General features: G+C 35.9%; 1 protein-coding gene across 1 annotated transcript; it reads left to right on the forward strand.

The window, feature by feature from the left end:
- Nucleotides 1–3,183: 3,183 nt before the first annotated feature.
- On the forward strand, nt 3,184–14,162 carry LOC114713844 (paired amphipathic helix protein Sin3-like 4). Its single transcript, XM_028898521.1, has 25 exons — nt 3,184–3,437; nt 3,542–3,574; nt 3,680–3,830; nt 4,349–4,501; nt 4,663–4,849; nt 4,971–5,069; nt 5,205–5,363; nt 5,445–5,793; nt 6,319–6,455; nt 7,129–7,204; nt 7,289–7,318; nt 7,456–7,733; nt 7,829–7,983; nt 8,181–8,308; nt 8,422–8,676; nt 9,122–9,748; nt 10,325–10,392; nt 11,277–11,906; nt 11,985–12,085; nt 12,176–12,314; nt 12,405–12,557; nt 12,667–12,827; nt 12,910–13,015; nt 13,201–13,379; nt 13,664–14,162. Exons 3-24 carry the CDS (start codon nt 3,757–3,759, stop codon nt 13,354–13,356), a joined length of 4,221 nt encoding a protein of 1,406 aa, XP_028754354.1. The 5' UTR covers nt 3,184–3,437; nt 3,542–3,574; nt 3,680–3,756; the 3' UTR covers nt 13,357–13,379; nt 13,664–14,162.
- Nucleotides 14,163–17,486: the final 3,324 nt, after the last annotated feature.

Consider the following 17,486-nt stretch of genomic DNA (forward strand, 5'->3'; position numbering starts at 1 on the left):
AAGGACGATATAAGTAATCAAACGCTCTAAATAGTATTAAACTGGATTTTTTTATCTGAGACTTATATTGTGAATAAGATGATTTTTTACTTATACCTTATAATTTAATTAGTAGTAATTACATCAGCGTTTGCGTGCATTGTAGCATGATTTTTTTTTGGCCAACGTTTGCATGTCTTGGATAAAATCTACATATATAATGCATTATTTAGTGCAATTTGTTACAAATTCTATACTAACTCCGGTTTTAAATACAAGAGCTAGTTGACATTTATTGGCTTGATGGTTTTATGTTTCACATTGGCAAAGGCAATAGTTTTCATGCAAAAGTTTGGGCTGTGCTTTGGGGCCTAAAAAGAGCCTGGAATATGCATTGGAGATGGGTTGTCGTCGAAATTGATTGCCGAGAGCTTGGAGACATTCTGAACACTGGTTGGCACGATGACCATCCAGAAAAGGATCTGCTTGCTGAGATTCAAGGGTGGCCTGAAAAGGAATGGGACGCGAACGTGGCTTGGTGTGGACGTGATGCGAACATGGCGGCTGACTCTTTGGCCAAGAACTCGTTAAGTGTTGCTGAGGGAATAAATTTTCTTTACTCTCCTGATTTTGCTGTGAGTTTTATTGTGTCTGATGTAGCTTAGTTGCTCTCTGCTGCTTGTAATTAAAAAAAGAAAAGAAAAAAGAAACATACAAATTCAGAAATGTGTATTTAAAGTGCATTTCAATTTCAATGATAGAAATTAAGAAACAAGCATCTAATTAAGACTGTCCTGAAAAACTCTAATTGGATGATCAAACAGTAATAATCTATATATGTGTGTGTGGATGTTTAATTTAATTTCCTGCGTCATAATCAGCATGAACTCAAAATAATAATAACATTTTCATTCTTTTATAAAATGGTTAAACATCATTAATTGGCTTTAATGTTTGATGTGTGGGTTTGAATTTTATGCCCAGCTCGCTCTGGGAAAAAAATATTGACTTAGATGTGAATATTTCATTCAAATTTGTAGGAATCAATTCAATTGTGTGCTAGGATACCTCTCAGGCTGATTAGATTGCTACGCATTGTGACGTAAGTATCCATCAACATAAAATATTACTACCTCCTGTTTTTCATTTTTAATATAATATTTAATTTATAATTTAAATTAAATTATAAATTAAATATTATATTAAATAACAGCGGTAGTAATAGATGGTAAACCTCTAATTTTAATCTCTCTCTCTCTCTGTTTTTTTGTTTTTTGTTTGGCCATTTCTCTTTTTTTTTGTTACAGCATAGGTATCCTCTTATTAGAGATACTGTAAGATATTAAATGCGGGTACCTCTCATGACAAGAATTTGAATATTAATTTATCATATTATGAGAGATTAACTTTTTCTGGTAGAGCTAACTCTATTAGTATTTTTTTTTTTTTTTGTTGGAACCAAAGTTGGAGACTACAGTCAATGTATCTGAGGTGGGCCCAATTCGAATGAGAGTGCCGACCTCCTTAAAGCGTGTCGACCCATATAGGCTTTAGACTAGGTCGACCTATTTAAGTCTTGGACGCCTAAATCATTTGGGCCCATACGGATCGCGTGAGGCCCCCACTGGCCTCATTTGTTGTGGGCTCCATACATTGTGCAAAGTTTGACAAACGCATCAGTGCATCACACCATCCGTACGTATATTTTATAACGCATCTTCTCATAGCATTTACTATTTTACATTTAATATGAGACTGTTTATTTACAGTATTATTTTTATTTTCTTCTTAAATATCATTTTATTTAATATAAATTAATAAATAAAATACTCTATTGGCTCAAACAAAATTTTAAGAGTATTAACTAAATGGATGGACCAATTTTCAAAATTATGACGAGTGCTATACATTTGTACATAATTTAATACAGGTTGTTTTTTTATTTATCACTCATGAATGATGAGTTTCATACTTTTATATTTGTAGAGAGTTTCATATTTTCAGTGATACGTTAATTGATGGTTAAAACTCTATTTTGGTTCCATCTAAGTTGTTTTCAATATCACTCCTATAATTTTTGTTCTAATAAAGCTTTACAACTTTTTGAAATACTTCAAATCAGTCCTATCAAACGACTTTCCTATTATTTTCATATATTTATTTAATTAATAAGCTCCACACGGATAGCAATTTTGGTATACCTCACCGTCCTTTATCTCCTTGACAAAAAGGCAGCAAATGACGAAGAAAACTGAATAGTGAATATTGGTCCATCTAGTTTTGCTTGTAATTCTCATTTTGAGTTTTTTTTTTATACATTAGAAGAATTTTCATTTTGACTTAATGATGTTCTGTATTTACTAAAAAACGAATACAGACACACATCAAAAATAATTTTACCAATAAATAGCAAAAAAAAAAAAAAGACTTGAATTCATCTCTTGAATTGATCAACAAATGATGGGGGAAAAACTAATGAGAAACAAACGAGCAACAAATCCTGGGCCTAAACTATTGGGCTTTGGCGCTACCCCAAACAGGCCTAAATAATACAATTGGGCTCGCACTAGGCTTCCGCGAGACTCTGATCTCATTCATTACCCAAAAGGAAAAAAAAAGGGCAAATATGAATGAGTGTAATGTTCCAGGCTCCATTCCAACTTCAGTAACGGCCACGTCCTAGGAAAAATTAACCATGAGTCGAGGAACTATTAATTACTAACCCTCGCTACTAGCCGGGTTAACCCCATGAAGATAAGCTCAAAATTAATTTAATTAAGGTTTAATTACTTTCTCACCCATTTGTTAGACCTAATTTCATCATCACCCACTGGAACAAGTCCTTATAATTTCTATTTATCAACAACTACGCACAATCTCACACCAACCTTACACAGCCCATGAGCATTTTTCCCTTCAATGCCTCGCAAGAACGAGCCTCTTCATTACTGAAATCCCCAAAACGCCATCACATAACTTGTCTAGGGTTAGAATCTCAGCCCTAATTTCACAAGTGGAAGAAAAGGATTAAGTTTTAACTGCCTATAAGCGGTAACATCGAGGGGATGACCGGGAAATGGAGGTGAAAAATTACTGCCTCCAGCACCCCGTTTCTGGTTCTCTATTTTTAAGTGTGATTATATCCCCATGTATATCAGATTGTGCACTCTCCCCCTCCCCTCTCCCCCCCCTCTTTTATACATTGTGGCTTCTCTTTTGCATTCTGTTTCTTCTCGGAAATTGAGAGAGAGGGAATTTGAAGTGAGAAGCTTCGTTTCAGAATTTTTGTATTCGCTCCATCATAGATTGTTGTTGACTTTGAAGATTTACACAGACCTCTGCCATACACACAGAGAGCTTCTGTTTTTGTTCTCTCTGTTTTCTATCATATACACATATTGGAAAAAGAAAAGCTTTTTGTTTGGGACTCTGCAGTTCGGGAACTTCACGATCACTTTGTAATTTGCCGTCTCCTTGTTTTTAATTATATTTCTGCTTTAAATTATGCTGACTTTGCTTTACATTGAAGTAATGCAAAATTTGCTTTTGTTCTCTCGTTCAGGATTTGGCTCTTCGAAGGTGATCTGTGTCAAAGGTCGGGTTAGAATTCTTGCTTATGTTCTCGTATCTGTTTGTTTCTTCTGGTTAGATCTGCTGTTTGCTTCTTGCTTTTGTTCAAATGAGCAACCCTGGTCTGCAGGATTTTGAATTTTATCCGAGTTGGATGCATGATTCGGTGTTGAAGAAGGGTGAGGCGAGGTTTTTTCCTTGTTGGATATGAAGAGGTCCAGAGATGATGGTTATATGAGCTCTCAACTTAAACGGCCCATGATGTCTTCCCGGGGAGAAACGTGAGTTTATACATCTTTGTCATCTTCAATTTTCTCTTTGTTGGATTATGCTCATGTCTATATTTTTGTGCTTGATCAAACAATTGCATCTTTCAGTAAGTGATTAACTCTTTTTTTTTTTTTTTTTGGGTACCATGATGATTTTTTCTTGTGTGAGATTGACGAGTCTAACCGCTGATCCATTTCGATAGTTGTTTATGTCATCTTTGTTCTGGGTTTAGTCTCATTAAAGCTATTTCTCCTTTTCTTTTTCAAACTTGACTTTGTGAGATATGATCAGATGCTTCTTTCCCTAAACTACATTCGAATCTAATTATTTTTCTGCTATAGAGGGGAAAAATAAAACTGGCAATTGTACTCCTTACGCTTTTAACCTTTATAGTCGTGCAAACCGTACAATTGTTTTTGGTTAAAAAGAAACTTGTTTTTGCGCTCTCAGATTTATCATCTGCGTGACAATTTTCTGAGTACTTCATTTCTCTTTTAATTCTAACGTTTTCTGACTTTTTGGAATGAAGATCGGGGCAGCCCCAGATGATGGATGGAGGTGCTCAAAAACTCACAACAAATGACGCCTTAGCATATCTCAAGGCAGTAAAGGAAATTTTTCAAGATAAAAGGGAAAAATATGATGATTTTTTAGAAGTCATGAAGGATTTCAAGGCTCAAAGGTTTAGTCATGTTGCATCGTTCTTCTTCCCCTACTCCCACTTCTAATTCCCATCATTTTTTTGTTGTATGTACAGCGGGCGGGAAGATTTTTTTTTTTTTTTTAAGTGAAAATTGATTTCTCTGTGTATGTGTGTGGCTCACTTTTTTGGATGATTTGTAGGGTTGATACTGTGGGTGTCATAGCAAGAGTGAAGGAACTGTTTAAAGGGCACAGAGATCTAATTTTGGGATTTAACACCTTCTTGCCGAAGGGGTATGAAATCACACTTCCTTTGGAGGATGAACAACCTGTACAAAAGAAGCCTGTTGAATTTGAAGAGGCTATAAATTTTGTCAACAAAATTAAGGTAAAATAATTAATAATTGAAGCATTACATTTATGGTCCACCCCAAGCACACACATACAAATAAAAAATGTTCAAATAAGAGAGTTGATAATTTTAACTCTGATGGGTTTTTGCCTTGAAGTCTCGCTTTCAAGGTGATGATCATGTCTACAAGTCGTTTCTAGACATATTGAATATGTACAGAAAGGAAAACAAGTCTATCTCTGAGGTCTACCAGGAGGTATGTTCATTGCTTTTTGGGACTACATAATCTTGTTGGAGTCAGACCTGTTCGTTTATTATATTATTTTTCCCTCTTGAAGGTCCTAGTTTCCTTTTTCATGCGCATTTTAATCACATACTGGACACTTTTCAGGTTGCTTCACTTTTCCATGACCACCCAGATCTTCTTGATGAGTTTACTCACTTCCTTCCTGATACTTCAGGAACGGCATCTACACATTATGCTCCTTCCCGGAGCTCTATGCTTCGGGATCGGGGCTCTGCAGTGCCAAGGCAAATGAGTGTTGAAAAGGTTTATCTCTCTCCAAATACTTAAGCTTGTCTAATCTCATAATGGATCATCAAGTTAACTTTTGGCTTGTCTCCATGTCAGAGAGAAAGGACTGTGGATTCTCATGGTGATCATGACCTTAGTGTTGATCGTTCTGACCCAGATCATGACAGAGTTGTGATTAAGGCAGAAAAGGAGCAGAGGAGGCGTGCTGAGAAGGAAAAGGACCTCAGAGAAGAGAGGGATAGGAGAGATGGGGAACGGGATGATAGAAATTATGGGCCTGATAGTAGCCGAGATTTTAACATGCCGCGCTTCCCCCCCAAACGGAAATCTGGTCGTAGGATTGATGACACTGGTGCTGAACCATTGCATCAAGGTGGTGACTCTGATGAAAATTTGAGCATGCGCCCGATGTCATCCGCCTGTGATGACAAAAGTTCTGTGAAGAGTAAGTGCATAACAAATTCTGGTCTTCAATTTGTGTGCTAGGTTTTGAGTGTTTTTATTTTTCTGAAAAAATGTCTGACTTTTTCTTTGATGAACAGTGTTCTGGCAGTTAAAATAATATGTTTGGAATCAGTCTCATGCTCATTTGCTAAAGAACAAAATGAAAAAAAGAAAAGAAAAGAAAAGAAACTCGTATTCTACACTTGAAAATTCATTATCTAATGGAAAGACTTGTCTTTACTTTTTATCCATTTCTAATGCTAGGAGGTAAAATTATTAGAAAGTAAAAATAAAATGCCATGAGCATATTGGATTTTGATCATCTTCATTTCTTAAGTGTGATATATTCTTTGTTGATTTCCATGACCAGCGGCGTTTAAGCAACAATAACTTTTTTCCTTTTTCTAATTGTACAAAATTGTTTTCCAAATTTAGTTGTTATTCTGTTTTGGGGAACAAGTTTATTTTGCAATGTCTTGTATCTCTTATACACTTGGTTATTTAACTTAAATTTTTGTCATGCCAGGTATATATAGTCAAGAGTTTGCTTTCTGTGAAAAAGTCAAGGAGAAATTGCGAAATCACGATGTTTATCAGGAATTTTTGAAGTGTCTACATATCTATAGCAGGGAAATAATTACCCGGCAAGAATTGGAATCCTTGGTATGGATCAAATGCATAATTGGCGTTTTCTCTTCTGCTGAGTTAATTATTGTGTTCTGTCAATATGAGAATGAGAAGCTTAATGAATACAGTGATAGGATGAGAGATGAACAGTCAAGATGAAACAATGGATTATCTTATTTTATACTTTTGAATAACATCAACTTTTTATGCAGCTTTTGTTTTTCTGCTTTGACCATTCATTTTTTTGACTCAGAGTCAGAGCTGGGGAACCTTTTCTTGCAAGACACTTCTCCCACGTATCTGTGTATGCACAAATTCTAGGAAATGGAAGAACAATTATGGTTGACTCCTGCATGATTTATGATCAGTTTTCGGTGCCACAGATGACTTCAATTTGAACAATTTTCTGACCTTTGATTTAGCCAAACATTTCAATGCAAAACTGAGAGAAATAAAAAGACTAATGAACATGTTTTAATGTTTTAGAAAATTTGATGAAAAGAGAATGAGGATAGAAATTGATGATCAATTGTCTTACCGTGACTTGTTCTTCAAGACAACTCAGAATTATGTCACTTGGTTTAATATAAACTTGATCTGACTTCTATAGTATTTACATAGTGTCAACTGATTCCCTTGAGTCTCTCAACTATAGACGGGCAGTGGAAATATGATATGACAGCTAATGCGTGGTAAATTGTTCAATCAGGTGGGTGATTTACTGGGAAAATATCCAGACCTTATGGAGGGGTTTAATGAATTTTTGTCCAGATGTGAGAAGAATGGTAATATTTGAACTATTGAATTTATTTTATAATTCTCTGAAGTTTAATGTTCATAAGTGGTTCTCATTAAATCCATTCATGCAGATGGATTCCTTGCCGGTGTAATGAATAAAAGTATGTAAGATTGTCCATTCATTTTCTTAGCTGAATGATAGATGCTTCCCTTTTTCTTGCTCTGCTCTCCAGCTCGCTTGAACTACTTCAGCTCCAACTTCTGGTCCAAACTTTTCTAACTATTTTGAATTTGGCAGAGTCCTTTTGGACTGAAGAGATTGCATCTAAGCCAGCAAAGGCAGAGGACAAGGATAGAGATAGAGCTCGAGATCATGATAGGGATGATCGGGTTAAAGAAAGAGATCGCGAACTGCGAGAAAGGGACAAATCTTCTCCTTTTATTAGCAAGGATGTATCAGGTCCTAAGATGTATCCATTTTCCAGCAAGGATAAATATTATGCAAAGCCTATAAACGAGCTAGACCTTTCTAACTGTGAGCAATGCACTCCCAGCTACCGTCTCCTACCAAAAAATGTACTCTTTACTGAGTCTCTTGGTTTCTCTTTCTTATGGAATGTGTAAATGAGATTCTGTTGCTGATTGTGTTCCTGTTCTTTTATATCATGCAGTATCCAACACCCACGGCCAGCCAGAGAACTGAGCTTGGTGCTGAATTATTGAATGATCATTGGGTTTCTGTTACTTCAGGAAGCGAAGATTATTCTTTTAAGCACATGCGCAAAAATCAGTATGAAGAGAGCCTGTTTAGATGTGAAGATGACAGGTTAGAGTTTTGTTCTTATTTGCCACTTTTGAAATTTTTATTTTGTTGACAATTTTTTAAGCGGTCAAGGCCACCATTGTCATGTTGTTCTGCTTTTCAATTTAATTTTGTGTTGATTAGTGGAAGTAATTTCCAAAAGCTTTCTAGATGTGCAAACTTGCATTTGCTGACCTTTCCCCTCTCATCCTCATTGGCAGGTTTGAACTTGATATGTTGTTAGAGTCTGTGAATGTGACGACAAAGAGAGTGGAAGAGCTCTTAGAAAAGATCAATAATAATATTATTAAAGCAGACAGCCCTATTCGTATTGAGGAGCACTTGACAGGTCATAGGATTTATTATTGGAATTTCATAGAGCACCATCATACAATCAGATTTTTCTTGTTTGGGATGTTTTCCATATTCTGATAGGATTTTTTCCTCTCTCTGTTCTTTTAGCTCTAAATCGAAGGTGCGTTGAACGATTATATGGTGATCATGCACTTGATGTGATGGAGGTGTTGAGAAAGAATGCACCTCTAGCTTTACCTGTCATATTAAGCCGTTTGAAGCAGAAACAAGAAGAGTGGGCTAGGTGTCGTGCAGATTTTAATAAAGTTTGGGCTGAAATATATGCTAAGAATTATCATAAATCTCTTGATCATCGCAGCTTCTACTTTAAGCAACAGGATACAAAAAGCTTGAGCACAAAAGGTAATATCTTAGTAATCCTTCCAATAAAATGGGATACATGAGGCTTGTCATATTTAAATTACAGAGTCTGCTTTTAGGCTGCCAAATTATTAACTTTGTTTTAACAAAGAAACATTAACTTTGGATATCATCCTCGTTCTTTTTGTATGAAATGTAGTTTTTCTGTTAACACCTCTACAATTCCTGGCGTTGGTTTCTTGCTCTTTTCTATCATATCCACTTATTTCCCTTCCCCCGTCAAAACAAATGCTGGTTGGAACAATTCTTTGTGCATTATATTTACCACAACATGCATTTGGCCTGGATATTGGTTAATAACATCCGTTAATCACAACTTAAGGTTATTTTTGGCAGTATATTCTTTCTTAAATGCAGTGGATTATTCCATATATTTGAGGTCCTTTTCATTCACCTGATTTTTTTTCCTTTTTTCCCTCTCCTACAGCCTTACTGGCTGAAATAAAAGAAATTAGTGAGAAGAAGCACAAAGAAGATGATGTTCTTCTTGCAATTGCTGCTGGAAATAGACGACCTATTATTCCAAATTTGGAATTTGAGTATCCAGACCCAGATATTCATGAAGATCTGTATCAACTCATAAAATATTCCTGTGGAGAAGTTTGTACAACTGAACAGTTGGATAAAGTCATGAAGATTTGGACAACGTTTTTAGAACCAATGCTTGGCGTTCCTTCTCGACCCCAGGGTGCTGAGGATACAGAAGATGTTGTCAAGGCTAAGCATAATTCTGTGAAAGGTGGCACTGGCAATGCAAGTTTTGGTGGCAGTGATAGTAGTCCTGTTGTAGTTGCAAATGTAATGAACTCAAGACAATTAAATACATCTGGAAATGGGGATGAAAGTATTTCATTAGAAAAGTCGAATTCCAAGACTGAAACTTTGGACTACAGTAAACGTCATGAGGCAACGCATGTAAATTCATCCATGCATGATGAGGTATCAGTCGCCAACAAACAAGGTCATTCCAACGAGCGGTTAGCAAATGTGAATGCCTCGATGGCTTCTGGAATGGAGCAAAGTAATGGGAGAACAAATATAGATAATGCATCAGGTTGGTAACTTGCATTAAGAAAGTTAGCATTACTTCTTAGTTACTCTACCCTTTTTTTAGAAACTTTGGGCCTGTTTGTTTCTGTTTTTGGTTTTTTTTTTTTTTTTGGTTCTCAAAAAAATTTTGTAAAATTTTTCTATAAAACGAGTTTTGGAAACAAAAAAACAAAACAATCTGTTTGGATAATTGTTCAGAAAAATTAAATTTGAAAATAAACATACTAAGACCGGAGGTTGAAGCTTTGATGAGAACTCAAATCCTCAAATGGGAAAAAAGCCATCGAGCGCAAAAGAAAGAGTTTCACAATTTTTCCAAATAAAAATAAGAAATGCAAAAACAAAAACAAGAAAACAACTAAAAATTGTTTTGGTTTTTTAGTTTTTAAAAACAGATTTTTTTTTTTGAACACTTAATTAAAAACAAGTTACCCAACAAGGTTTTTTTTTTTTTGAGAACAAAAACAAACAAGGCCTTTATTATCGGGTTCCCTTTTGATTTTCAACTGTAGCATTCTGAGAATGAATGGGCCTGAGATCCATCTTTTCTTTTCTTCCCCCCCCCCCCGGCGGCGGCAAGGGCTTACTGCTACTCCATCGAGACCTGGTAATGTTGCAGCTGAGGGAGGACATTTTCCTTCAACAGAGGTATGGCTTAACTCTTTGAAAAATTCCTGTATGTTTCATTTCAAGTTGAATTGAATATTGTCAGGTTTTAACTTAATCGTGCTTAGCATATGGTGGAGAGAAATATATTTCTTGTGAATTTTGGGGTGAAAGGATCGTTTTTATGCATGAGTTCATGCATTACCTCTTTATGCGCCACTTATGATTGCATTATGCCCTGCAGTATCATAGCAATTGAAGTCAATTGACTCAGTAATTTGAGTTGTTATATTTTTAACTCATATTTTGAATTTAATAGCCCACATTAGGTGGCGACAAGTAATTCATGTGCTACTTAAGTGGCATAGTTCTTCCCCCTTACAAGTTTTCAAGGGTCAGTTTCCCATATTCGCTTACCACTCTATCTGTTGGTATAAGAATTGGACTGGCCTTACTTTTTTTTTTTGGGGGGGGGGGGGAGACAAAGAAAAGAAAAGAAAGAGAGAATTGAACTAGTCTTCATGAAAAGAGCTACCTGCAGAGAGTAAAACTTTGTGGCTGAACTGAGTGCCAGAGGGAAGCTGTTGAGGATGTCAGCTCTTCAAAGACGATGCTATGACGGAATACCACATTGTGTAGCCACAAGTGAATCCTGTGGTACTTAAAGTGGGCACGTTTCTTCCCAAACCTTTTAGTTTTAAATTTTCACCCAAAATGTCAAGGCGCATTTGAACCTGCATGCAAGGGGAAGGATCATAAACTTGTTTAATATGGTTGAGTACTGAGCATGTCAAAATGCTAATGCTTTTTCAAGACTATTTTTTTTCCCGCTCCTTCAATGATTTTGTTAGTGTATCACCTGGATATATCATTGTACTTGGCATCATCTGCAGTAAGATACTGAACATTTGTTAATCATGACTCAGGTTGGCGATTCTACAAGACCAGCTACACCTATAAATGGGGCCATCACAGAAGGCAACAAAGTTCACAGATACCAAGAAGAATCTACTGGACACTTCAAAAGTGAAAGAGAAGAGGGTGAACTATCTCCTAATGGAGATTTTGAGGATAACTTTGCAGTATATGGAGATACTAGTTTAACAGCAGTAGGGCATAAAGGGAAGAATGGTGATGTGAGTATGCAATACCAAAATAAATGTGAAGAAGGTTGTGGTGAGGCAGCAGGAGAAAATGATGCTGATGTTGATGAAGGTGAAGGAAGTCCTCATAGGTCATCACAGGACAGTGAGAATGCTTCTGAAAATGGTCATGTTTCGGGAAGTGAGTCTGCTGATGGTGAGGAGTGTTATCAAGAAGAGCATGAGGAGGATGAGGAACATGATAACAAGGTTGAGAGTGAGGGTGAAGCTGAAGGAATGGCTGATGCCAATGACGTGGAAGGTGATGGAATCTCATTGCCATTTTCGGAACGCTTTTTGCTATCTGTAAAGCCTCTGGCAAAGCATGTTCCCCCTATGTTGCATGAGAAAGAGAGGGTTTCTAGAGTTTTTTATGGAAATGATTCCTTTTATGTGCTTTTTAGGCTTCACCGAGTAAGGACCACACTCTCTCTTTCTACAAACATGTTCGTATGATTGCAATCTCTTAATTTTTTTTTCCTAATCTGACAGACATTGTATGAGAGGATACAATCAGCAAAGTTGAACTCATCATCTGCGGATAGGAAGTGGAGGGCTTCAAATGATGCAAACTCTAATGATCAATATGGCAGGTAATAACTCCTATGAATGCTGGATTCTGTCCCAAATTTGAAAATAGTTAGGATACCTATGTAAGCCTGAGGTCCTCATTTGCGCTACAGATTCATGACTGCCCTTTATAACCTACTGGATGGTTCTTCTGACAACACAAAGTTTGAGGATGACTGCCGAGCTATTATTGGAACTCAGTCATATGTGCTATTTACATTAGACAAGTTGATATATAAGCTTGTTAAACAGGTCAAGTGTGCAAGCTTGCCTTTATCTTAATCCATTCGTTGCCAGTTCATTTTTCTTTCTGTTTCTAAAAGGTGACTTTATTTATTTCAGCTGCAAGCAGTTGCTACGGATGAGATGGATAACAAGCTTCTCCAACTTCATTCATACGAGAAATCAAGAAAATCTGGAAGATTTTTTGATATAGTTTATTATGAAAATGCTCGAGTTCTTCTTCATGATGAGATCATATACCGTATTGAATGTGTAAGTTTCTATTTTTTTTCCTATGTCTTCCTGAACCAGCTTTCTTTGAGTGGAAGTTTATGTAAATATTGCTAGAAGTTTTACTTTCCATTATTCTTTGTTCATACAGTCATCTACACCAACACGATTATCTATTCAGTTGATGGACTATGGACATGATAAACCTGAGGCAACTGCTGTGTCTATGGACCCTAACTTCTCAGCCTATTTGCACAATGACTTCCTTTCTGTTTTTCCCGAAAAAAAGAAGTCAGGAATTTTCTTGAAGAGGTATCTATTAAGGGAGGAAAATTGGAGGTGCAGTTGCATGTTGAAGCTTGTGGGTAAAATTTGCACCTATTTGTTTTTGCAGGAATAAACGCAAATATGCCTGTGGTGATGAACTTTCAAGTCAGGCCATGGAAGGATTGCAAGTTATTAATGGTCTGGAGTGCAAGATAGCTTGCAGTTCATCTAAGGTAATTTAAAAGAACATTTGTTTCTGCATATTCTGTAAATGTATGCATGTACTCCTCTGCCTGTGGTTTTGCTTTTGCACTTTTTGCTTATATACTGCAGCTGATTAGAGTTTGATGCCTGTTTAGTTGTGTTACTGAATTGCCGCTTCTCTTTTTTGTTCTTGGAACACGTTATATGTTTTTAGGTTTCATACGTTTTAGATACAGAAGACTTTTTATTTCGAATGAGAAGGAAAAGGAAAGCTTTGCATCAGAACAGATTATGTCATGAGCAGACAAATTCTAAAAACGTTTGTTCAAGGAGAGGACAGCGGTTCCGGAGATTATTTTCCATCACGTGATGCCATTCGTTGTGCTGGATATGGTATGTATCGTTCCTGTCTTGTTTATTTCCCTGTGCAGTTTGCTGGCTTGCTGCATAACTGAACACATGCTTGGAAGGGAAGTGGGAAAATATCTTTTGGGGAAAAAGGGACAAAGATTAAGTAAAAATACTTAATATTCCAGTCATTTTGTGTTGAGTTGTAAAAAAAACTTATTTTGATTCAAGCTGGTACTAAGAACTGAATTTGCATTCAAGTAACATGAAAGTTGTGCTTCTTCTTCTCTCTCTTCCTTTTCAAGAAAAAGAATATTTGTTGTCATTAGGTGTTCTCAAGCTAGTAATTTTATAAAACGAAGCACACATAATGGGAAGTGCATTTACGGAGGCTGCCCCTTAAGTTCAGTGACTTGTGCAAGCAACACTGACCCCAGAAAAGAAGTGAATCACGTTGCAATGAGCAGAGCAAGTCATGCTTTTTCTTAGGTTGTGTTTGTTGAACATTCACATTTCAACACCAGCAGCGAAAGTTTACGGAAGGGGAAAGATAGGGCTCGGTCAGATACTGTTATTTTGTGGCTGATGAGTCAGAATCATGTAAATAGAGGTAATTTGTGATATAACTAGATCACATTTCATATTTCATTCCATTCATCCATATTTGTTATTATCTTATTTAATTACAGCCTTCTCTTCCCTCATCTTCAGCTGCTGCTGCTGCTGCTGCTTTTTTTCCTTCTCTCTTTCCTGTTATTGACAAAATGAAATATTCTGTGGCTGCAATTGGCCTCCAGTTTTGGGAAATGTCTTGCACGGTCATAGTCACTCGGGGTCCCACTCGATATTATCATCTCTCTCTTTGGCTAAAAATACAAAAATATCTTCATGGAATTCTGAAATCCCAAACCCCTTTCCGTTAAGAAAGATCCATTTTATTATAGCTTCACGAATGTACTTGAATGAGCCTTTAGGAATATGCTTATTTGAGTTGTCTGATAGTTAGTCCACTTGACTCCAGATTTTGCGCGGTGAAAAACTGGAGGGGAAAATATTGGAATAGAATCCCATAGATTTTGGCTGAGTCTGATTCAAATAATGATGATGGGATAAGGGGGTAGATCGGAAATTAAAGTTTGAATCTTCCTAAAATAACCGAGGAATAAATCTGTAGGTTTTGGTGATATTAATAATTTTAATTGATTTGGTTAATGTGATAGTGTGATGGTTATGTGAAATTACATAAAAGGACTTTATTTAAATTTGAGTGGTGATAATTATTTTTATGAATATATTTTTTCCGGTGACAAATTATAAATTGTGATTTTTCAATGGCAATCGAATTCCATGTGTACAGCATGGTAAGGGCTATGCGTAACTAGCGGGTCCACTAATTTGCATATGGTCTCAGAAAGAATCAAATGGGCTTCAAAGGGGAAAAAGGTTGTATCGGGTTGAAAAAACAATCCTGCCTCCGATGAACAATGGGTCCGTTTTAAGTTTCATTTTTCAAGATAAAGTACTCACTGGGTGTTTTGAATTAAGACGCACAATAAAAATATAATAATAGATTATTTTCATACCGTGACAAAAATGTGATTTTTTAATTGAAAATTGGTTAAGTTGTACAAAACTTTCCCGAAATTGTTTAATGTTACTCGTTGAAAAATTAAGGCGTCTATTGATTCCCAAATCCCAACCGTTCAGATTAACAGTGAATAACTATGATTTTAGATAATGATAATTTTTAAATTATGATTTTTATAAGTGACATTAATTAAAAGTGACATTGTTAATTAAGATTTTTGTCTGGATATTTTTTTATAAGTGATTTGAAAAATGTAGATTATATTTGAATTTCATTTATTAAAATCACTTATAGACATCTAATTATCAAAAAGCAATAGTTGTAGGTAAGAGAAATATAATTTAATATAATTTTCATAAGTATTTATTATTTAAATATGATTTTAATTTAATAATAATTACTAATAAGGGTATATGGAAGAAATTTTCGTAGTAAACCTCAATTGGGATTTTCTAATGCAAAAGCTATGATAAATTATGTTCAAATGCGCGATTGGGATTAAAATTACGATTTACCAAGATTTCAAAAAATTCAGCCAAATAATATACATAGATTATATAATTACTTATTTGATTTCAAACAAGCTCACCGCTTAACCAAACAAGACAGTAATCATACAAATTAATTCTATTTTGGGCAAAAAAATTCTGGCCTATCTCCTCTGACTCGATAATGGATGTGTCCCTTTTTCATGTTTCACTGGTACAATAACAAACTGATTAAGTGTAAAGTAGTTACTAGTACTTGCACAATTTCATAATTCAAGAAAATTCATTGTAAAACTTTAAATATCAGAGACTATTTAAATATAACCCAGTTCAAGAAGTTCTATATAATTTAGCTTTAAAAATTTTTAATTAAAAATAAGAAAATATGAAGAATTGTAGCCAAATTTAATCATTTCTCTTTCCATTTTTTCCTTGAGCTGAAACTTAATTGGGCTTTACTTAAAAATTAAAAATCTGGCATCCATTCATGTCAAGGGATGCTACTTGTACTCTACATTAATGAAGAGAGAAATATAATTTATATAATTTCGCTGCGTGAAAATTTCTGCTTCTGTAGCATTTGCCCAACAAGAATTAACTAAAGGACTAAAATATGCAGGTTTATTAAGGAGGCTTGGGAGAATCCAACAAAAATTGGTGAAATCAACAAAACACATATTGTTCTCATTCCAAAGTGGACAATCCTGAAAAACTAACAGATTTGAGACTGATATCATCATGCAATGCAAGCTTCAAGATTATAACCAAAATCATTGCAAATAGGCTCAAACGAGTGATGGGTTACCTTGTGCAGCCCCAACAATGCAGTTTTATAGTTGGAACAAGGGAGTAACAATGTGATCATAGCCCAGAAAGCAATCCATATTATGAGGAATAAGAAAAGAAGGAAAGGTTTTGTGGCCATTAAAGTCGACATAGAAAAAGCCTATGACTGCCTGGATTGGAGTTTTTTGAGGAAAACTTTACTTACCTTAGGTCTCAAAGAGGGCATGGTTAACCTTATCATGGCTTGCACTTCTTTAGCCTCTATGAAAGTCGTGTGGAACGGAGTGACCTCACTCGTTCAAACCAACAAGAGGAGTAAGGCAAGGTGATCCTCTCAGTCCTTATCTGTTTGTTTTATGCATAGAGCGATTGGGGCAAGTGATCTTAAGAGAAGTGGAACAGGGGAACTGGGAAGGGATAAAATTGAGTAATTCAGGACCAACCATTTCTCATCTATTCTTTGCAGATGACTTGTTTTTGTTTGGAGAAGCCTCAAGTGATCAGATAAGTGTGATGCGCGATATAATGCAGACCTTTTGTGATACTTCAGGTCACCGAATTAACTTAGCCAAGTCAAAGGCTTTTTTCTCAAAAAATGTAAGTTTCCACCGGGCAAGAGAATTGAGCCAACAACTAGGCATTGGTATAACTAGTGACTTGGGGAAGTACCTTGGAATTCCTTTGTTACATAAAAGACTAATGAAGGCTATACATCTCCCAATCATACACAAGGTTCAAAAGAGATTAGTAGGTTGGAAGGCAAATTTTCTGACGATGGCTGGTAGATCCATTCTAATCAAATCGGTAATCTCAGCGCTACCGAGCTGCCAAATGCAAACCATGTTGCTTCCTATAGGAATCCTAAAGGAGATAGAGAAATGTAGTCGGAATTTCCTATGGAATCAATTCCATGAGGGAAGGAAAATGCATCTGATTTCATGGGAGAAAATTAAATAGGAGAAAGAAATGAGGGGACTGGGTATAAAAGACCTAAGATACCAAAACATTGCTTTCATCATGAAATTATGCTGGGGAATCATGACAAAGCCAGATGCTCTATGGGTTCAATGCCTCAAAAAGAAATATGGGTGTGGAGACGGTGACTACCCAGTAGTGATCAAAAAACCAAACTCCTCCATAATATGGCACAGTATTACATCTGTGGGGGATCAATTCTATGCAAGGCTTGGGAAGCATATAAATAGTGGAAACAACACTTTATTTTGGTGGGAGAAATGGTCATCGTTGGAGGAACCTCTCATCCATTTGGCCGAGAGAAACTTCCATTTA

This window comes from Neltuma alba, unplaced genomic scaffold, assembly GCF_004799145.2.
Source record: "Neltuma alba isolate B1F8T4 unplaced genomic scaffold, ASM479914v2 tig00011475_pilon, whole genome shotgun sequence".
In the NCBI taxonomy this organism is placed as follows: domain Eukaryota; kingdom Viridiplantae; phylum Streptophyta; class Magnoliopsida; order Fabales; family Fabaceae; genus Neltuma; species Neltuma alba.

Coding starts and splice junctions, on each gene's coding strand:
- LOC114713844 (XM_028898521.1), top strand. CDS start 3,757: ATGAAGAGGTCCAGAGATGATGGTTATATGAGCTCTCAACTTAAACGG. Junction 7,205..7,288: donor GTCCAGATGTGAGAAGAATG/GTAATATTTGAA, acceptor CCATTCATGCAG/ATGGATTCCTTGCCGGTGTA. Junction 12,086..12,175: donor TCTAATGATCAATATGGCAG/GTAATAACTCCT, acceptor TTTGCGCTACAG/ATTCATGACTGCCCTTTATA.